Source organism: Anabrus simplex, chromosome 2, assembly GCF_040414725.1.
Source record: "Anabrus simplex isolate iqAnaSimp1 chromosome 2, ASM4041472v1, whole genome shotgun sequence".
NCBI lineage: Eukaryota > Metazoa > Arthropoda > Insecta > Orthoptera > Tettigoniidae > Anabrus > Anabrus simplex.
Genome location: NC_090266.1, coordinates 262526031 through 262549491, shown reverse-complemented (window position 1 = coordinate 262549491; position 23461 = coordinate 262526031). Strand labels below are relative to the sequence as shown.

Genomic DNA, 23461 nt, shown 5'->3' with positions numbered 1-23461 from the left:
CCAGCATTTCGACCGATATGAGAACGTGGGAGGTGACTCAGCGGTAGTATTTACGAGTGGATCGCTCAAAGCAAACATGAAACAAAATACTGTAGAGAAAGCCATCAGCTGCAGGTCTCTTAATACACCCAACTTGCCTACTCCATAGCCACATTTTTAAATTGATGAACTATAAAATATGTACTTTTTATGTTATCAAAATAAAGGACTTGATGTTGTGATGTCCTTTAATTACAAAATGTCTAGTTTATAAATTTCACTAACTAAACTCGTGCCCTCATCCTGAGGTGGTGCAGCTCTTTTCAGACACACCCCCAATGGAGGTGAGCTGCATGTTCCATTTTAACCACATATCGGCCCTCCTGCCTTTCTTAAATTTCTGGCAGTACCGGGAATCGAACCCGGGCCCCCGAGGATGGCAGCTAATAACACTAACTGTTACACTACGGAGGCGGACATAAATTTCACTATAACAACATAACATGTAATCTTGCATTACGACATTGCTGATTTTATTTCAATGATTTTTATAACGTTGCAAAGCTCTGTTTTTGCGGGCTCACAGCAAGTGTTTCTGAGTTTGTGAATGTTTTGCGATTGAAAGTGTTATTGTGTGTTTAATTAGTTTTGTATGAGGAATGTGTATATGTGTTGGGGTTGTTTGCGTGTTTGTTCAGTATGAAAAACTCAGTGGAGAGCCTCTTGAAAACCGCATAAGTTTCGAAATATTTTTATTTTTGGACGGGGGATGGGTTACAGCACACAACTTATTTTCTGCACCAGCCGCCACTGGTTAAAGGTAGTGTAAGAAGTCAAAATATAGAATTGCAATTTTTACGCACCAGACACCTTGTTCAGCTCTGCTGTGTAATTTCCACTGCCGACTTTAGGTCCCTTTCTGTGCAACGGTTCACATATACCTCCACATGCTCACTGGATGGCTCTGATACCCATATTCTGCAGTTCTGAGTGTTTATGTAGTCTGTCAACTGAAACCAACACTCATCTGGTGTAAACAACATCCCTCAGTCTCACAGTTGCCCACAAAACAAAAACAAACAAAAAATGTATGCAGGCTGGCAAATCAGGATTTCCCAACGCATGCAGTCGTGTAATTTTGTATGGGTAGAGTTTAATGACTTTATTCACAGCCGTATGACAACAGCCACATGACAACCCAGTCTCTCTACTGAGCTGATGCAGTAGCCTGTGGTTTCTCTCTCATGACGTGCCTTACTCAAACCACATTGTCATCTATAAGTTTATGGCACACAATCTCCCTCTCTTTCTGGATAACTGAGCCAGATATGTGAAAGAGGTCAATGCAGATTTCTCCTGAGGAAGCTAAGGAAAGGTCTTCATGATTTCCAAACAGTTTGTCTTGCTTCACATGCCATAAAATCAAAAGCAGCAAATGCATAAAATTATATTTTTGTACACATTCTAAGAAAATTGAAAAAAATGAAGGTGAAAGATACATAAAATTATAAATCACAACTTACAACTTACCGTTTCGAGATCCTTTAAAGCTAGTTTAAATTTGCCCATAGACATATAAGCTGCTGCTCTTCGATAATATCCTTTCACATAGGAACTATCCAAGCTAATGGCTTTTGAAGCATCATTCAATGCATAACCGAAACATTCAGTCTTAAGATATGCAAAACTTCTATTAGCATAATACACAGCTGAAGGATTTAACTCAATAGCTTTAGTGTATAATTCAATTGCTCTATTATAATCTTGATCTGAAATCAGAAGAAGTTGAGTACTGTAACATTTCAATTACATAACTGAGAGAAAATTATGGACCATTCAGACACTAAATAGTAAATATTCCTATCACATAATATTCAACTAAATTTGAAAATGATCTGCCAAACAGTAGCCAAGCTTAAGCCATTCTCATCCAAATGATCCAACTGAACTATCCAAGAGATCAATTTTTTCAGCATAAGTGCAACGACATTCAAGATAATAATTTAAAATTTTTATAGTGGTCCATATTGAAGACAGTTACAATTCAAATTAAGAAAGAGTTCCAGCTATTCAATACACATTTATTACAGTAATTATAGGTAAAAAAATAAATGTAAAGAAAACAATACATTTTTAAGAAATAAATATCTGGTGATGGTGATCATTGTTTAAAGAGGAACTACAATGAGGTAACCATCATCAAAGTCAATATACGCCGATATTACATGTTGTTCCATCTAATCAGTGGGCTGGCAAAAAAAAGATGATCCTGTACAAACTTCCATCCAGATATTTTTTCTTCTGTTCAAATCTAGTCTTGTTCAATTTTCCCTTTTCTATTCTTCTCTTACCAAATTTTTATAGTTCAACTCTAGTAATCCTCCAGGTCAAAGCCATATCCAGGGTTCGGAGGGCAGTAAGTGGGCTTAACCCTCTCCCAAAATGAAATGGAACATGAGAAGTTTAAACAGCACATACAGGTTCTTGATAATTCAAGCCATTAAATCAATATTTAAGTCAATACTATTAGGAAATCAAACACTGGTAAATAAAACAACTGAATTTAAACTAACTTATAACAAATATTTCTCTATGAATGTAGCTAACATCTGCCTGAATAATGTAAAATATATATATATATATATATATATATTACAATTTTAGTGAGAAATATGGACTGTTGAATTTTTCTTACATGTGAGTCGGAGCGTGGAATGTTAGAAGTTTGAATCATCGTGGTAGATTAGAGAATCTGAAAAGGGAGATGGATAGACTAAAGTTAGATGTAGTTGGTATAAGTGAAGTATGTTGGCAGGAAGAACAGGATTTTTGGTCAGGCGACTACCGAATTATCAACACAAAATCAAACAGAGGAAATGCAGGAGTTGGTTTAATAATGAATAAGAAAATAGGACAGTGGGTAAGCTACTACGACCAGCATAGTGAAAGAATTATTGTCGTCAAGATAGGCACCAAAACAATGCCCACCACAATAGTGCAGGTCTATAAGCCTACTAGCTCAGCAGATGATGAGGAAATCAAAAGAATATATGAAGAGATAGAAGATTTAATAAAATATGTAAAAGGTGACGAGAATCTAATTGTGATGGGAGACTGGAATGCAGTGGTAGGCCAAGGAAGAGAAGGTAATACAGTAGGAGAATTCGGACTGGGACAAAGGAAAGAAAGAGGAAGTCGGCTGGTTGAATTCTGCACTGATCATAATTTAGTCCTTGCCAATACTTGGTTCAAACATCATAAACAACAGCTTTATACATATATGAGACCTGGAGACACTTGAAGGTATCAAATAGACTTCATTATGATTAGGCAGAGATTCAGAAACCAGGTGTTGGTTGGATTGTAAAACTTTCCCAGGAGCAGACGTGGACTCTGACCACAACTTGTTGGTCATGAAATGCCATCTGAAGCTGAAGAAATTGAAGAAAGGAAAGAATGCAAAAAGATGGTATCTAGACAAGTTGAAAGAAAAGAGTGTGAGGGATTGTTTCAAGGAACATGTTGCAAAAGGACTAAACGAAAAGGCTGAAGGAAACACAATAGAGGAAGAGTGGATAGTCAGGGCTGCTGAAAAAATGTTAGGAAGGAAGAAAATATCAACTAAGAATCGGTGGATAACTCAGGAGATACTAGACCTGATTGATGAACGACGAAAATACAAGAATTTTAGAAATGAAGAGGGCAGAAAAGAATACAGGCGATTAAAGAATGAAGTGGACAGAAAGTGCAAGGTAGCTAAGGAAGACTGGCTGAAGGAGAAGTGCAAGGATGTCGAAGGTTGTATGGTCCTAGGAAAGGTAGATGCTGCATACAGGAAAATCAAGGAAATCTTTGGAGAAAGGAAATCTAGGTGTATGAATGTTAAGAGCTCAGATGGAAAGCCACTTCTAGGGAAAGAAGACAAAGCAGAAAGATGGCAGGAACATATCCAACAGTTGTATCAAGGTGAAGATGTAGATAATTTGGTTCTGGAACAAGAGGAGGCTGTTGATGCTGATGAAATGGGAGACCCAATTTTGAGGTCAGAATTTGACAGAGCTGTGAATGACCTAAATAGGAACAAGGCACCTGGAATTCATGACATTCCCTCTGAATTACTGACTGCCTTAGGAGAAACCAGCATGGCAAGGTTATTCCATTTAGTGTGTAAGATGTAGGAGTCAGGAGAAGTCCCATCCGATTTTCAGCAGAATGTTGTTATACCTATTCCCAAGAAAGCCAATGTTGACAGGTGTGAAAACTATCACATCATTAGTTTAGTATCTCATGCCTGCAAAATTTTAACACACATTATTTACAGAAGAATGGAAAAACAAGTTCAAGCTGAGTTGGGAGAAGATCAATTTGGCTTCAGAAGAAATGTAGGAACACGTGAAACAATTCTGACTTTACGTCTGATCTTAGAGGATCGAATCAAGAAGGACAAGCCCACATACATGGCATTCGTAGATCTAGAAAAGGACCAAGCTATTTAAGATTCTAAAGGTGATTGGGATCAGATGCCGAGAACGAAGAATTATCTACAATCTGTATAAAAATCAGTCTGCAGTGATAAGAATCGAGAGCTTTGAAAAAGAAGCAGCAATCCAGAAAGGAGTTGGGCATGGCTGCAGCTTGTCCCCCTCCTTTTCAATGTTTACATAGAACAGGCAGTAAAGGAAATCAAAGAGAAATTTGGAAAGGGAATCACAATCCAGGGAGAGGAAATCAAAACCTTGAGATTTGCCGATGATATTGTTATTTTATCTGAGACTGCAGAAGATCTCGAGAAGCTGCTGAATGGTATGGACGAAGTCTTGGGTATGGAGTACAAGATGAAAATAAATAAGTCCAAAACAAAAGTAATGGAGTGCAGTCGAACGAAGGAAGGTGATGCAGGCAATATTAAATTAGGAAATGAAGTCTTAAAGGAGGTAGATGAATACTGTTACTTGGGTAGTAAAATAACTAACGATGGCAGAAGTAAGGAGGACATAAAATGCAGATTAGCACAAGCAAGGAAGAGCTTTCTTAAGAAAAGAAATTTGCTCACTTCAAACATTGATAGAGGTATTAGAAGGATGTTTTTGAAGACTTTCGTGTGGAGCGTGGCATTGTATGGAAGTGAAACATGGACAATAACTAGCTCAGAATGAAAGAGAATAGAAGCTTTTGAAATGTGGTGTTACAGAAGAATGCTGAAGGTGAGATGGATAGATCGAATCACAAATGAAGAGATACTGAATCGAATTGGCGAGAGGAGATCGATTTGGCTAAATTTGACGAGAAGAAGAGATAGAATGATAGGACACATCTTAAGACACCCAGGACTTGTTCAGTTGGTTTTTGAAGGAAGTGTAGGTGGTAAGAATGGTACAGGTAGACCAAGGTATGAATATGACAAGCAGATTAGAGCAGATGTAGGATGCAGTAGTTATGTAGAAATGAAAAGGTTAGCACAGGATAGGGTGGCATGGAGAGGTGCATCAAACCAGTCTGGATTGATGACTCAAACAACAAACAACGTGAGATTCTCTCTGTGAGCCTTATTTTCATGCTTCTGAGTCAAAATTTAGCCATATGATAATCAGCTGAATCAGGCAAGGGCTTTAAAATACTGTTATGCAAAATGAAAATTCAAAATGATGAAATAATTTGTTTTAGTGACCACTGTGAATTATTCAAAAAATAAATATGACTGTGACAGCTATTCGGGACGAAGTATAGTAGAACCCTGACAAACTGGAGACTACAAACTCCATATGTTGATTAGAAAGCAAATTGTTTGTTTGAATTTATTACTATACACTATGGAAAAAGTTTTTCCCCTTTTTCAGACTATTAAGTATACAGTGAAACCTCAGAATGTGAGTAACTTGGTCTACAAGTATTTTGCAAGACGAGCAAACATTTTAAATAAATTGTAACTTGATAAGCGAGTGAGGTTCCGCAATACGAGCATCACGTGTGTCTACGTTTTCCCCTCCTCTGTTCGTTTGTTGAATGGGTAAACGAGATCTTTGGTCCTGTAGTGAAGAAATACCTTTCAGAAAATAATCTGCTGCTCAAAGACTTGCTGGTTATGGACAATGCTCCTGCTCATCCTCCAGACTTTGAGGCCTTGGGGACGTCTTACTGGAGGAATTCAAGTTCATTAAGGTTAAGCTGCTTCCTTCCAACACTACTCCACTACTCCAGTCTCTGGATCAGGAAGTCATTTCGAACTTCAAGAAGCTATACACCAAAGCACTATTTCAGCGATGCTTTGAAGTAACCGAAGGATCAAACCTTACCCTCCGAGAGTTTGGGAGAAATCATTTCCCCAACGCAAACTGCCTGAAGATCATCGATAAAGTCTGGGGTGTAGGGAAAGCTGTGGCCTGACTGTGTTCTTGGACATGACTTTGAGGGGATTGTTGGTGACAATGAGCCGTCGATTGTCGATGAAATTGTGTCCTTATGGAAGACTATGGGGTGGGAGGTGAATGACGTGGACATTCAAGAGCTGGTGGAAGAACATAGCCAGGAACTGACCACCAACGAACTGATGGATCTGCATCGCGAGCAATAGGAGGAGGTCATGGAGATCTCGTCCGGGCAAGAGGAGGAGGAAAAGTCAATGGAATCTCTCACTTCAACTGAGATTCGGGAGAAGTAAAAAATGTGGAAAACGGTGCAAAATTTTGTAGAAAATCACCACCCATTAAGGCTGTAGCAGTGTGAGCGATGAATCAGTTCAATGACAATGCAATGTCACATTTTCATGAAATTCTCAAAAAGAGGCAAAAGCAACAGTCATTGGACAAGTTCCTCGTTAATGTTGCACAAAAAGAAAACAATTCCAGTGAGCCAACAGACAGCAGTGATTCCGTTAGTGAAATTTGTGCTACACAGTAACTCCTCTCATGTCATCTCTCGTCTCCCTCACACCAACAATGCTTCTATTGTAAGGAAATGTTCACTTTAATTTGTTTTACGTTGACAAATCATACGCATTTCAATTGTTTCTTATGGGAAAACCTGCTTTGATATATGAGCACTTTGGATTACAAGCATGTTGCCGGAATGAGTTATGCTTGCAATCCAAGGTTCCACTGTATGTTAAACATGATCTGCATGAACTTATAACAGGTGTGTAAAAAACAAACAACAAAAAAATAGTCACAATTTTTAGTTCTATTTGTTTTCTTCATCTAAAGGGTCATTCTCTGCAGTAAATTCATGGAGAAATTAAGTGAAGTTGGTCAAAATTGTTTTCGGTCATCACAAATCTCACCATCGCATCATTTCGACTCTCTGATAGCTACTAATTATTTATTAAGAGCGATAGTTTGATTGAGATTTCACAAATTACCTGTCTAAGATTACAACAGACTTACCAAGTTTTATGAAAAGGTATTATAAAATACAGTATATAAATAACAATAATAAAAAAGGTATTTTAATAGGTACTTATTTGAGGTGTTATATTTTACTGATGTGTGGGCAGTAATATATTTATGTACTTGTACTGTGTATTACAGGGGCTGCCTGGCCAAGGCGGTAAAGGCATGCTCGGTTCGCCCGGAAGGACGTGGGTTTGAATCCCCATCAGGAAGTCGTAAAATTTAAGAAACGAGATTTCCACTTCCGGAGGTGCATATGGCCCTGAGGTTCACTCAGCCTACACCAAAAATGAGTACCAGGTTAATTCCTGTGGGCAAAGGCGGCCGGGCGTAGAGCTAACCACTCTACCCCATCACGTGACGAGGTTAACAATGGTGGAAGCCTTTACCTTCCACTCCTCCAAAGGCCTTCATGGCCTGTACGGAGGTGACTTTGCTTTGCTTTTTTACTGTGTACTAACCATTTAATATTTGCTGACGACACTATTCTTGCAAAACAGCAAAGATGAACTTGCTGACTTAGTAGCAAGAGTGAAAAATGCAAGCAATGCTGGCATAAAAAGTTCAAGGAAGGGCAAGAATGTGTGGAAAATCAGCAACACGATCACCGTCCTCAGACCAGTAATGAAAAATGACCAAGAAACACACATCTAGAGCACAGGTCAATTAAGGAGACTGGAGGCAGTACACGATTTTATCCATCCTGGTCCAACTATCAACTACAAAGATGTTATGGGGCAAAAGTTAGAAAATGTTTCAACTTAGGGAGAGTTGTTACGAAGAAACTCTCCAGGATATTGAAATAAATAAATAAAAACACACACAAAGATCCGACTTGTTGGAGCTCTTATTTTCTCTGTAATTCTGTACGGTTGTGAAGGCCAGTGACAAACAACACATCAATGCATTTGAAATGTGCTGTTGGTGCAGAATGCTGCATGTACAGTGGGCTGAAAGAAGAACGAATATGTCCATCATTGAGCAACTCGGCATCTCCAGACATCTTTCTTCCCATGTCAATCAGAAGATCATTCAGTTTTTTGGGCACATCTTGAGATGGAGAAAATCTTGAGAAATGCATCATACATGAGAAGGTGGAAGGTATAAGAACAGGGGGAAGGACAGCAGGCAGATGGATTGGCCAACATAAGAAGCTCGCTGGTTTACTTCCTCTGCAGACCGTAAAACCGCCGAGAATGAAGAAGCATAGTTAATGCGTTCAAGATGCTCAGTAATGTGTAAAAAGACTCGTGATGATGATGGCAGAACACCACACTCAAATGGGATGCAGAATTTTGGATTAAGTTTTAGCAGTAGAGAGGAAGCAGAGGTGTGTTCTAAGCAGTGAGTGAACATCAAGGATAACACGACATGCAATGTACACATTCAGAGTCAACATTATGTCAAGAAGGATGGTCAGCAAGGGCACTTGTTCAAGATGTAGGCCGTAGTCAAAGTGATTTAGTTTGAACACGGAAGTGGTAGAGGAAGAAAGGAACTGTCGATGTCTTGCATCGCACAGGTTGTCCAAGGCTACGACTGCACTCAACGACAGTTACCTTCGAAATTCAGCTCGGAGGAACCTGGAACGCAATGCCATCATACTGAAAAATGATCTTTGGGCAGCCACAGGTAACTGTGTTTCAACTCAAACTGTGAATAAACAGGTTGATGAAGCACAACCTCACTCTTGACACCCATGGCGAAGCCCAGCTTCCAAACCTAAACATCATGGTACGCGGTACAGATGAGTACATTATGCTGAATGGTCTCTTCAGAATCAGCATACAGTCTTTTCAACAATGAGTGTCGAAAAGCCTTGTTTCTGATGATCGTCGGCAATGTTTTTGGAGGCAATTTAGTCAGGCTACACATCTCGGACACACTGTCCAGCACATACAGCAAGGTGGTGAGTCTGTTGTTTTGGAGTGTTGTTACGTTGGGCCACTGTACGCCACTCCTAGTCATGTACGGCAATATCACGTCTGTACAATACAGGAACAACATTCTCTGACCCACAGTGACATAGAACAATTTGTCTTAATGGACAATAATGTGTGCATTCGTCGTATGGTTCTCGTTAACAACTTCATGATATCACGACTAGAATTGTACAAAGGTCGATCAAATATAAACGGGATTTTTGCTCCTAAACATCAGCAGTTGGTAGGACTGGCCCCGTGCTTCTGCTACGCTTAGGCGGGACCATTAGGAGTGGGGAAAGCATGCTGTTAGACATTTCCCACCGTTTTGTCAGTAATGCTCACGATGTCGGAACAACAGGTGCACCCCTCCACTGCGCAATGCATAATTATAAAATTTCTTGCTCGAGAAGGAGTTACAGCAGCTGAAATTTGCCAGAGATTGACTGCACAGTTCGGTGATCAAACACTGTTAAGGATGCGAGTGTTTGCCTGGCATAAAAAGTTCAAGGAAGAGCGAGAATGTGTGGAAAATCAGCAACACGATCGCCGTCCTCAGACCAGCATTACAGACGAAAACATTTGTGCGGTTCAAGACAATATTGACGGCGATCGAGAGTATCAGAAATTGCAGAACAAGTCGGAACCAGTTATGGGAGCTGTCAATCAATCATCACAAATAACCTACAGTTCCGTAAAGTGTGTTCCAGATCGGTCCTTCGCCTTTTGACCGAAAATCCGAAGTTGAGATGTTTGGAAGTCTGTCAGAGGCTTACAGCAAGGTTTGCGGAAGAAGGTGATGCATTTTTGAGTCGGATCATCACCTGCAATAAAACATGGGTCCACCACTACACTCCTGCATCAAAACAAGCCACTAAGGAGTGGCAGAGGAAAGGGGAAGCAGCACCAGTGAAAGCCAAGACTCGACTGTCAGCCAGCAATGTTCTTGGAACAGTTTTTTTCGATCGGCGAAGCATTTTTCAGATTTTTTTTTTTGCATGAGCGACGTACAATAAATGTTGCTTATACTGCGAGCTGTTGAACAAGGCGAGGGTTGCATATTGCCACAAAAGACGAGACCAACCAATTCGACAGGTCATCCTCCTCCACGACAATCCGCAGCCACAAACTGCAGCTCTGTCTCCAACCTACAGGAAATGCAATGGACTACACTTGATCATCCTCCTGACAACCCGGACTTATTGCCCTGCCATTTCCATTTGTTCGAACCACTTAAAGAAGCTCTAGGAGGGCAACGATTTGAAGATGACGAGTGTGGAAGACTTCGTGTGCAAATGGCTGGTGATACGACCCTGTTCTTTTTATGATGAGGGCATCAAAAAGCAGCCCATATGCTGGGACAAATGCATTTCCAAAACAGGAAACTATGTGGAAAAAGAAATTGTATAATTACCTTGTGTTTTTCAATAAATGAATTTAAATAAAAAATAAAATCCCGTTTATATTTGATTCCCCCTCGTAATATTATTATCATATAAATTAACTGAATAAATTAATACAGTAATTGAAATAAAATAGATTAATTAAAAATAATCGAAATATCCATAATATGGGCGCCAGAGTTCACCTTAATGGATCCCCCAAAGTTTGATAAGAGCATGATAATTCTCTCTCCAAGGCGTGTACATAAAGCTGTGAACTGGTACATCTGCTTCAGGCCTTACCTAACCTTCTGAAAATGACTAAAAAGGTAGGAACTGCACCTAGGTTCATCAATAACTCTAAAATAACTAGCTATATTCTGAAAATAACCGTGCATGAGCACCTCATCAACACACCAAAATATACATAGAATACACTCACAAAATACTGCTCGAAGACTCCACAATTACACAATTATCCAACAACAACAACAAAAATGGTGGGAAACCAAAAGCGAGGACCAAGCTACCATTTGTAGTCAGCCCGATGAACATTAATTACAAAGCACGTGCATGTAGATAAATACCCTTTACTGTCTCTGTGTATCAACACAACTTGCATAATCTCATTATTGGCATAGGTTATTTCACATTGATACTGTACCTTTATAATTCTGTGTTCACTGATTCTAACACTTGGTTTAAAGATACTTTCACTTGAGAAACACATGCCTGTTGTTCTAGACCATCAATTATGGAAAGTCTGAAATACAGTAACCCCATAGCTTTCACCAATGTGTAAGACACCAATCCACCACAAGTGATATAATACCCAGTGCCTAAACACTCTACAGTTTGTAGGCCAGCACCACACTTCATATTCCACAAAAAAATTTTTTTTTTTTTGCTACGGGCTTTACGTCGCACCGACACAGAGAGGTCTTATGGCGACGATGGGATCGGAAAGGCCTAGGAGTTGGAAGGAAGCGGCCGTGGCCTTAATTAAGGTACAGCCCCAGCATTTGCCTGGTGTGAAAATGGGAAACCACGGAAAACCATTTTCAGGGCTGCCGATAGTGGGATTCGAACCTACTATCTCCCGGATGCAAGCTCACAGCCGCGCGCCTCTACGCGCACGGCCAACTCGCCCGGTCCACAAAAATTTTAAGTCAAGCAGGCTACACCAAAGTTTTAAGGCAAGTCCATTCCACCAAAGTTTTAAGTCAAGTCGCATTCCACCATTTTCTCACACACCTAAATAGACCTCAGCTTCCCCCTACTCTCACATGGTACGTCTATATTGATCCTGGCCATCCAATCACAAGTGGAAGGTTCTCTTGCCATACCAAGACCACACCCCAAACATCTTCCAGGTCCCAAGACAATAACAAGGCCAAGTTATTGGACTCTGGGCTATTCCAGATGACTCACAAAAACTTTCGAGTTGTAAATAGCACTGTTTCCCCATCTGCTTCTACAAAACAAATTACTCATATCACATATGAAGACCTTCCAGCTTAAAATATTACGAACAAATAACAAATAAAATAATAATATTAATAGTAATAATACAAATAATGACAATAATATCTCTTATTTGTGAATAGAGTGCGAAGGTGTGATATATGTACTATCACACAGTGACTGCCATGTTCCTGGATATGAATCCTACTGAGCATGCTTAGGATAAATTAAAGAAGGCTGTTTATTGACGTCAAGAACTACTGGACACTCTGCGAGATATACGCCGAATCACAACTCAGGAGTGGGACAATTTGGATAAACACTGCATTCATGAACTAGTGGACAGTATGGCAAGACGAATTCAGGCATCCATCAATGCAAAAGTAATGATGTGTGCTGTATTCCGTAACTCAAATTGAGAAAAAAACTGTATTGTTGTAGAGGCACTTTTGATTGAACAATAAATAATGCTGATATGTTACTTCTGTGTGCATCTCTTTTGTTTTTTAAAATATAGAGTCAGGAACTCTTTGGTCCGAGATGATGTAAAAACTTTTTTGTTTCTGCGTGTTCTTTACAGGAGCTAAAGTATAATTCCTTCCCAATTAAAAATTTTTTTTAAACCCTCATCTTTTAAGTATTGTTTTGCAATTAACAGAATTGAAGAATGAAGTGATGACAATACAAATATGTCAAAAACGTGAATTGGACCCCTATTTCACTATTACCAAAATACAAAAAATAAAATAAATAAATGATAGTAGATATATTCAGTGAAATATACTTTGGCTTAACTTGGCAAAATTCAGAATATTGTATAAGTGATAAACAAATGTATTTCTTAACTTTATAATAATAATAATAATAATAATAATAATAATAATAATAATAATAATAATAATAATAATAATAATAATAATAATAATGATGTTACTTGTTTTTAAGTCTCACTGACTACTTTTTATGATTTTCAGAGATGCCAAGGTGCCAGAATTTAGTCCTGCAGGAGTTCTTTTATGTGCCAGTAAATCTACCAACATGAGGCTGACGTATTTGAGCATCTTGAAATACCACTGGACTGAGCCAGGATTGAAACTGCCAAGTTGGGGTCAGAAGGCCAGGGCCTCAACTGTCTGAGCCACTCAGCCCAGCAAATAACTTTATAAATGTAAGTTGTAAATTAATGAAATTCACATAGAACTCTATGTAAACAGGGATGAACTATTAAATAAAAAATATGAGACTTGGGTGGCTTTTTATGAATTCACAAAAATTTTTAGTGAACATACAGAAATATTTTCATGTTATTGAGCTGCTGAAAAATTTTTCAGCAATGTAACAAACCTGTGAACATTTTTAGTAATTAGTGTGAAAAAATATTTTGATCATCATGTTTACAACATTTTATTAAAAGTTTCTGGGTCCACCTTATTCAATACCTTACAATTTTGAATAAAGTGGACCCAAAAATGTTAATAAAATGTAATCTTAGTTCAGTATGGGCAAACAATTAAGTTTATTAATTTAAACAACATATTTAAACAAATGACAGAACTTTTGGTCTTGCACTGTATGCACGCAGGATAGCGCCCACTATACAGTTATGAATTAACTGACCTGTCCACTTAAACCACAGAGTTTTATTTAAAAGGTATTGTACTGCTCACAATATGTTTGAAGACTTTTTATTGGATAAAACCTGTTTTATAACTTAAAATATAACATCTTTATTTGTGCCTCTAGTTTTTGTTTCTCTTTGAAGCCCCTCCCGAAAAAATCTTACTGCCCTCCCCCACCATCCCCAAAAGAAATCCTGGGTACGGCCTTGCTCCAGGTCATCAATCCTGTAAATGTAACCAAAACAGTTTCCTACATATTCTTTCTGCACTCCCTTTCCACATGTCCCTGTTCCATGCCAATTTCCGTATGATTATTTAATCGGTCAGACTATATGTACAAAAAATTTATGCTTCATTCATTAAAAAAGAAGTCATCCGGCTGAAGAGCTATGAAATGCCTTTAAACTTTACTCAGTCTTTTCTGTTTCTTCTTCCTAGTCTCTTTTCCAATAACTTGGAGTCAGCACTATGTGTAGTTTAAGCCCAGTTTTATGGCCGGATACCCTTCGTGATGCCAACCATATTAGGAGGGATGAATTCACTATTGCGAGTTTCTGTGGTCATTGGTGGTGTGATGTATTTTATGAAAATGTGTGTTCAATTTAAAACAAAACACCCAGCTACAGGAATTAACCAGACGTGGCTCAAGTCCCTCTGAACTGAAGGACACTATACTGACCATTCAGCCAAGAAGCATGATTTTCTTTTTCTTTCTGAGTATCACCACTGAATTTATCTTCTTTATTAGACAAGAAAGTAAGAGACTTTATTAACTGAGTAGAAGAAAAGAAGAAAACAGGTCATCTTCAATTTTGTCATGCCCAGCAACTTGGACATTTTTCAACACATCACTAGAGAAAATAAGCCGTAAGTTTTAGGTGGCTGTTGATATCGTGATCATAGCCATGGACTTTCAGTTTTACATAGAACCCAAACCACAGGGATGTGAGTTTCCAAAAATACCACAGGCATTAGCCAGGATTCGAATCGCAGCCACCTTGGTGAGAAGCCAGTGACCAAGCCACTCTGCTATCATGCCCCAGAGCACACCATTCTTAGGAAGAAATTTATTTATAGTATAACTACATTCTTCACAAAACTGCAGTGAGAATTATCTGTATCTTGAAGTAATAACATTATTCTTTATGAAATAATATATTAATCACAAGTTTTCAATCACTACTGATCTGCATTCAGGACAGTCACCCAGGTGGCAGATTCCCTATCTGTTATTTTCCTATCCTTTTCTTAAGTGATTGCAAAGAAACTGGAAATGTATTGAATTGCTCCCTTGGTAAGTTATTCCAATCCCTAACTCCCCTTCCTATAAGCGAATATTTGCCCCAATTTGTCCTCTTGAATTCCAACTTTATCTTTATATTGTGATTACTTGCTCCACTATGCATTTCAGAGTCTTTGCTTCATCATCAGGTAGTGACATACACATTTTTGTTCCCAATGTTAATCATTTGTATGATCTTAAATGTGAATTAAGTGGTGCTATAAATCAAGCAGTGGAAAGTACTTTACCTACTTTAGGCTTTACACATTTGATGAGCAACTGCCTTAATCAACCCATCTAACATTCTGAGAAAACCTAAATCTGTTGAAAATACTCTAGAAGACAGCAACGAAATACAATGGCATATGGCATTTAAGTGCCGGGAGTGTCTGAGGAAAAGTTCAGCTTGCCAGGTACAAGTCTTTCAAATTGATGCCCGTAGGTGACCTGCGCATCATGAAGAGGATTTAAATGATGATGAAGACGACGTATACATCCAACCCCTGTGCCAGCGGAATTAACCAATTATGGTTAAAATTCCCGACCCTGCCGGGAAACGAACCCGGTACCCCTGTGACCAGACGCCAGCATGCTAACCATTTAGCCATGGAGCCGGACAAGACAGCAATGAGCTTGTGTGATGGGGAATAATGACAGAGCAAAGTAAATTAAGCTATGTTCAAGCCAGATGTCTACCTTTGCTGGCAAGACCTAGTGTTTACAGTGCACTATGTCGTCTGGTATTGACCAGAACAAATTTGTTACTTTCACTGACCTGTCTCTGTCCCACCCATGGCTTTGATAATATGAAACTGACCGAGGTATGAACGATCTTAGAAAAGCCATTCCTTATGCAGCCAGTCCCAGTTATGAATGGTGTGAAAATGTCATTCACAGGGTTGACTGGTGCATGCATTTCAGTGGGCTTGCCAGACCAATAGGCAATAGCAATATATGGCTCAGTGAGGAAAGCAGTGGGAAACTACAACACTCCTCATTTCCCTAGAATGCCACTTCAGTGATGCATAGGCCCTCTATAACAGCTGTTGGTGGAACTGTTAAGCATCAAACATGCCTTCGGGCTGAATACTAGACATCATATAAGCCAGATGAAACATGCACACATTACTTGGAGTATCTTACTTTCCAGCACAGGTACATAATTCCCAATCTTCATCATCTTATTCTTCTACTTCTTCTGAAAACAGCCATCCACTTCTGGATGCAGGCCACCTCCATCCCCCTCCATGTTGCTCTGCTGGCAGCTCCCTGCAGCCAGCCTCTTCCCACAACTCTCCTGATGTCATCTACCCACACTCTGCTGGTGTTTCTTGGTTGTTCCTGGAGGATTTTATTCAACCGCCACTCATCATTCTGCCTCATGATACATGACACGCCAACTGCCGCTTAAGTCTGGTAATGCATCACACAATGTCTGTGACCCCAGTGTGCCTACGTATCTCCTCGTTCTACACACTGTCCCTGAGACTGGTCCTGAGCATGGCTTGCTTCACAACTTGTTGGCGAGTTTTTAGGCTCCTGCCACTGCTCTGTGTGTGTTGCTGTTTCACAACCATCTGTGGTGACCAGCAACACACATGACTCATCTGTCTTCTGTTTAAGGTTTATTGGGATCGTAGGGTTCTTAAGGATGAATTAGAGTTTCTTGAAAGCCGCCCACGTCAGGCCAATCCACCTCATCTCCGCTGTCTGGTTCTTTTTATTAAGCTTCTTGTGGCCAAGGAAACCGAGTGGTCAACTACATCAAGGGCATGGTTGTGCACTTCCATTCAAATGATATCCGGACTTGGATATTAATTTTCTTTAGGTACATCTTCAAGCCAACGTTTCTTAAAACTTCGTGGGGTTGATCGAGCATTGTCCTCAGTTCGTCTAGACCGTTTCAGCTCAGCATGTTGTCAGCAAACCTCAAGAACTTGAGGAAGGTGTTATCGATGCCGACCCCCTTATTCTCCCAGGACAGCATCTTGAAGAATGCCTCTAAGGCCAAGGTAATCAGTTTTGGAGCGATGGCACCTCCCTGCTGTACTTTCTCAAGCAGGATTCTCTCTGTTACCATGTCATCCTCGATTTTCATCTGGAGTGTGGCATTGGTGTAACTGTCCTGGATGAGATTGGAGTACTGAAAGACAATCCATGCTTCATCCATGGCCCACATCTCTATGGAGTCGAACACCATTTGGCAGCCGACAAAGGCCAAGTGGAGTCAGATGTTGTACTCCATTGCTTTCTCAATGAGTAAATGGAGCTGGTCTACTGTACTGAAACCTCTCCGGAATCAAGCCTGTTCACCTAGCCGGTAGAAGGGGAACTGGTTAGTTGGTCCACCCCAATCTGCATCTTGTACATGATGGAGAGCAAACTGAAGGGTGATCAGTTCTCTATGTTGGAGCAGTCTCCCCATTCGAACTTTGAGGTCAGTTAAGATATAGTCTATTATGGATCTGGTACCCCTACCCTCCAATGTGAAGCGGTGAATAGCTTTTTTTTGCTAGTTGCTTTACATCACACCAACACAGATAGGTCTTATGGCGACGATGGAACAGGAAAGGCCTAGGAATTGAAAGGAAGCGGCTATGGCCTTAATTAAGGTACAGCCCCAGCATTTGCCTGGTATGAAAATGGGAAACCACGGAAAACCATCTTCAGGGCTACTGACAGTGGGGTTCGAACCCACTATCTCCTGGATCACCCTTTCGTACCCTTCAGTTCTATTTCCAACTCTCGCATTGAAATTGCCCATTAGCACTATCCTATCCTTGCTGTTGACCCTGACTACGATGTCACTCAATGCTTCATAAAACTTGTCAACTTCATCCTCATCTGCACCCTCACATGGTGAATACACTGAGACAATTCACATCCTAATTCCTCCAACTGCCAAATCTACCCAGATCATTCGCTCATTTGTCCGACTCATTGGCTGAATGGTCAGCGTACTGGCCTTTGGTTCAGAGGGCCCCAGGTTTGATTCCCGGCCGGGTCGGGAATTTTAACCTTCATTGGTTAATTCCAATGGCTCGGGGGCTGGGTGTTTGTGCTGTCTCCAACATCCCTGCAACTCAGACACCACACATAACACTATCCTACACCACAATAACATGCCGTTACCTACAAATGGCAGATACCGTCCACCCTCATCAGAGGGTCTTGCCTTACAAGGGCTGCACCCGGCTAGAAATAGCCACATGAAATTAAATTTTTAAAAATTAAAATTTGCTCATTTATATGCCTAACAGAAACTATGTTGTGTGCAATGGTATTCCTGATAAACAGTCCTACCCCATACTCAGCCCTTCCCTTTCTAACACCCGTCAAGTACATCTTATAATCTCCTATCTCTTTCTCGTTATCTCCCCTTATCCGAATGTCACCTACTCCTAGCACATCCAGATGCATCATCTTTGCTGACAGCCAGTTCTACTTTCTTTCTTACGTAAGCCCCATTAATATTGAATGCTCCCCATTGATTTCCATTTTGTTCGCCAAGTTGTTTCCAACAAGTCCCTCACCTATCAAATGGGAGTGGGACTTCGTTACTCCCATAGGTCCGAGGGTTGCTTAAAATGTTCTGAGCTCATTAAATTCATGAAGCAGGATGCTACCCTACTTGCACATAGTCCAAGTGAGGATCTCTCCTCTAACGGGTGTTACGAGCTCAACTTCGCTTACCTTATGCATACTTCTCTGCTCCGATTTTGTGCACATTATATTGCGCTGTTTCACGAACCTTCAGCTTACAAGTCTGTCTCACCACTGCTTTGACTGTTGCCCTTCCACACGCAATCACCGTGACGTCACCTGGTTCCAGTGTTTTCTCGAGCTCGCTTCGCTTCCGTATATATACTCGCCGCTTTCTCTTGTCCGGCGATCAGGTGTGATTGCTATGTTGTAATCGGCAGTGAGAGCTTGAGCAGTGCACGCGGCTGGACCGTGTGCATTTCAATTTTACTTCATTCTTCATTACGTACTGGGTGAGCAGACTTTTATTATTATTATTATTGTCATCCATTCAATTTTGCCCTCTCATTCACCATATGGGCTTGGCTAATGCTTGGATTTCGAACTCTAGTCCCTTCAGGACTCTACGAAATTTCGCTGTGCCAAACTATTGGCTTTAGACTTGTGGTGGAAATGTGAAGGAAGAAGTGTGCTGGACTAGCGATACTATGGTGACCCTCAACTTTTAAAGCGTTGTGCAGGAACTTTGTTTTTCCTCGCTTGAAGTGGGACTTGATAGCCTGATCATTTTCCTTTCCCTGCTCTTTGTTTCTTGGTTTTCTTTTCCCGTTCCTCTTTCCATTCTCCTTTTCGTTTACCATTCATATTTTCTCATAATATGCTAATAAAAATTTGGTAACTTTGTGCTCTGCCAAATTCGCACTGCGTCTGTTGTTTACATTTCGAATGTTCTAGTATCTTCCTGTCTTAAACAAGTGTGTGTTAGATTTTAGGGGGATATGGTGTTGTTTTATTACGTATCATTTGGGGTACTGGAAAGTTCCCTTTAACTTGTATTATTTTTACTTGTTCCTTTTCATAATTTCTTGCTGCTTTTTGCGCGGCATTCATGTGAACATTGTCATATTGGAACTTGAATATAATGAGAACATTAATTTATTCCTATAGCCCTTATCTCGTACTTGGGCACACCAAAGGTTTATTGTGGTTTGTGTGGTTACCCCTTTTAGTGCCTGTATGAACCAAAATAAGACCTGTCAATAACTTGTACGATTCCCTTTTTCTATGGTGTATCAAATGGTCTAATTTTACTCTCTGTTGTGAAAACATTTGTATCTCTTTGAAGTTGTTTCAATATATATGTTCATCTTTTCTAAACCTGTGCTTGTGGGAGTTTTCATTTTTGTGTTCTCTTTTGTTTTGCTTAATATGCACCTACCGCGGAAATTCCCCTTGGGAAAAGGCCCATAATTGTAATCGGCACATGACTTGGGATCTGATCTGCACCGTTTGTGGTTGTTCGAAGCATGACATTTGAATAGTGCCATTACCCCATTCTACACGTTTCCCTGCACTCTGCTTTGCTAAGTTCTCTGTGCGGCATACCAGCACATATTACTCGGAGTCTTTCGCTTCCTTCATATCGAACTTTCGTTGGTTTTTGCCTAGCGATTGCTGCAAGTACTTGGAAATACATACTCATGTTTAATTGTGTCAATGTATCGCAGCATATGGTAGCAGATTACTTCCTATTTTGACTGCCCTCATTCTCTTGTGTGCTTTCATTCATGGCTTGCTTTTCCGATAACTTCCCTTTAGGGGACGACTCTTCATTATTATCTTCTCCGCTACCACCAAATTTATCATTGCCCAACCCTTCTGTACCGAATTTAATTTCTTTTTCTTCTGCTTCGTCTTCTCCCTCCATATACCCGTCTTCATCCAACCACACACCTGATTTTCAATCTGATGATACTAAACCTTCCGTTTTACTACATCACATGGCCCCACCTCCTCCTCCATATTCTCAACCCCCAGTACCTACTACCCCCTCTGTTGATAGTGCACTTAATGTACAAATCATTAAGCAGTCGTTATTACAAGTTCCCCAACTATTAGCAACAGATCCCCGAAATCTTACCATTTGGCTGTTTTCGGTTCGCAAGTTCTTAAATATAAAAGTTGCCTCCTTTCCCCAATTAATTGGCCTCCTGTCCACCAAAACTACGGGTTTTTTTTCCACCTTTTGGTTGGATAATATGTCAAATTTTACAAATTGGTATGAATTGAGACATGCGATACACAATTATTTCTTACCCCTAGAAGTCCGTCACAAATTAAGTACCGAGTTCATCAGACGCCACCAGCTACCCAACGAACCTGCGCGCGACTATTTGGACTCTATCATCACTTATAGTGATGTTTTAAATATTTCATATAATACTTCCGAACTGATATCTATTATTCAGTTTTATGCCGCCCCATCATTCCGCATGCTTTTTAATGTTCTTGCCCCCCCCGTTTCCCTTTTTCAACTCTACAATCTTGCTCAACAACATACCATACATTCTTTAGGGGATCGTTCCTACTACGCTTCCGTCTCTCCTCCACCGATTACTGCTTCTCCCTTACGTTCTTCTTTGTCTGCAGTACCTCCCCTTAGTGTTAGTCCTCCCATAACCTGCTATCGCTGTAAATTACCGGGCCATATTGCCCGTCAATGTACTAATTTGCCTTCGAGAAACGCCCTTCACCCGCGTCCTTAGGCAGTAGACGTTCACATAGGGAAAATCTGCCTTATTCCTCCCAGCTTACCTCTGTATCCGCATCTTCCCAATCCATTCATAATTCTATTTCTCTTTCACCCCCGAGTTGTCATGTTTTGCTTACTGTTAATAACCTTCCTTCTGTTGCGCTCCTCGATTCTGGGGCGGCAGTGTCACTTATTAGTTCCCGATTTTATAAAGATTTACTTCACAATAATCCTCATTTGAAATATCTTCCATCTCCCCTTCGATGTCTTTCAGTCTCTAATCAACCCTTGCAAATTTTGGGTAGTATCTTGTTACATATTAAACTACAGCACCTTTCTTGGCCTTTCACCTTTCAGATTGTTGAGGACTTGTCATTCCCGGTTATCTTAGGCTATGATTTTTTTTCGCATACTGGTCTTCTTTTTGATTCCGCCCAGTGTAAAGTTTTTTTTTCCTTTTCGGACAAGTTTGTTCCGTTGATTAACATCTCTGATTTTCCTTTTCGTTCACATTCCCTACTTCCTGCTATTAACTCTATTCATTCCGACCAGGTTCAGGCTTTGCTCACTGAGTTTTCTGACGTTATTACCCCTAATTTGGGTACGGTTAAGAATTTTTTTGCACATATTGATCTAGTGGATTCTACTCCTGTCCGTTCTTCTCCTTATTTCCTTAGCCCTCCTCGGATGAACGCTTTAAATCAGTTGATTCAGATAATGCTTAAAGACAATACCATTATTCCATCATCTTCCGATTATGCCTCACCCGCCTTTGTGGTGGACAAGCCTGATGGTTCTGCGAGGTTTATTGTTGATTACAGGAAGCTCAATGAGAAAATCGTCTACAACGCCTATCCCATGCCTAAATTAAATTCGGCATTCCAACATTTTTCCGGTTCCAAATTTTTCTCAATTTTCGACCTCAATTCTGCTTACAATCAGCTTCCCTTAGATGACCTCAGTTCTCGGTATACGGCGATCATTACTCCTAATGGGCTCTATCAATTTAAAAAAGTTCCTTTTGGCCTTAATCTAGGCTCCCAAATAATGCAGCGTTTTGTGGACTCCCTTTTTGCTGACATTAAGTATAAGTATCTTTTTTCCTTTCGTTGATGATATCTTAGTTTTTTCTCCTGATTTTGAATCGCATTTGTCTCATGTACGCAAAGTCCTTACTCGTCTTCGCAATGTCGGTCTCACCGTTAATCCCTCTAAAGTTTTGATCGCCCAAACTTCGATTAAATTTCTCGGCCACATATTGAGCTCTGATGGTATTGCTGTTGATCCTGACCGTGTCTCCGCCATTAATAAGATACCCCCTCCTACTAACTTGAAACATTTACGATCCTTTTTGGGAATGGTCGGCTTCTACGCCAAGTACATCCCTAATTTTTCATCCATTGCTGATCCATTGAATAAACTCAAAAGGAAAGGGGTGAAATTTCACTGGTCCCCTCAGCAACAAATGGCCTTTGATCTTCTTAAATCGAAATTATCTCATGCTCCCCTCTTACAAATTCCGGATTTTAATCTTACCTTTGAATTATCCACTGATGCCTCAGACATTGCCATTGGTGCTGTCCTTCAACAAACTGTTAATGACCGTACGCTTCCTGTGGCCTATTTTAGCCGCCTGTTATCCCCTGTTGAACAAAAGTATTCTACTTACGAAAAGGAAGCCCTGGCTCTTATTCTCTCAATAGAACACTTTGCTGAATATCTCGACCATCGTGAATTCATTGTCAGCACTGATAACCAGGCTCTTTCTTGGCTCCTACATAATGCCCCAAAAATTGGTCGTACTGGTCGTTGGTTACTCCGCCTGTCTCGCTTCAAATTCTCCTTAAAATTCGTTTCCGGTTATAATAATTCTGTCGCCGATGCTCTTTCCCGTCTTTCTGATGACCACCAGCTTCAACCTTCCGAACTTGATTCCCTTCCCATTAACTCTGTTATTTCCGTCTCTTCTTTAACTAACTTTCCCCTCTCTTTTCAATCTTGCTTGCACCATCAACAGCTTGACCCATACTGTCAACAAATTTCTCAAGAAATTACTTCTCCTAATTATTCTGGCCCATTTCGGGTCCACCACCAACTCCTTCTTTTTAAACCTACCCCTAAAGCTACTCCTCGCTTGGTTCTCCCTTCCACTCTCCGATCTATGGTATTTCAATATTTTCATGATTCGCCTAT

General features: G+C 40.2%; 1 protein-coding gene across 1 annotated transcript in view; it reads right to left on the bottom strand.

Annotated features, from left to right (window-relative positions):
• LOC136862772 (serine/threonine-protein phosphatase 5) overlaps positions 1-23461 on the bottom strand; it is a 239688-nt gene that overhangs the window by 145739 nt on the left and 70488 nt on the right. Inside the window, exon 2 of the mRNA XM_067139018.2 lies at positions 1510-1748. Coding sequence (XP_066995119.1) covers positions 1510-1748 — 239 coding nt within the window. The remainder of the gene's footprint in view (positions 1-1509; positions 1749-23461) is intronic.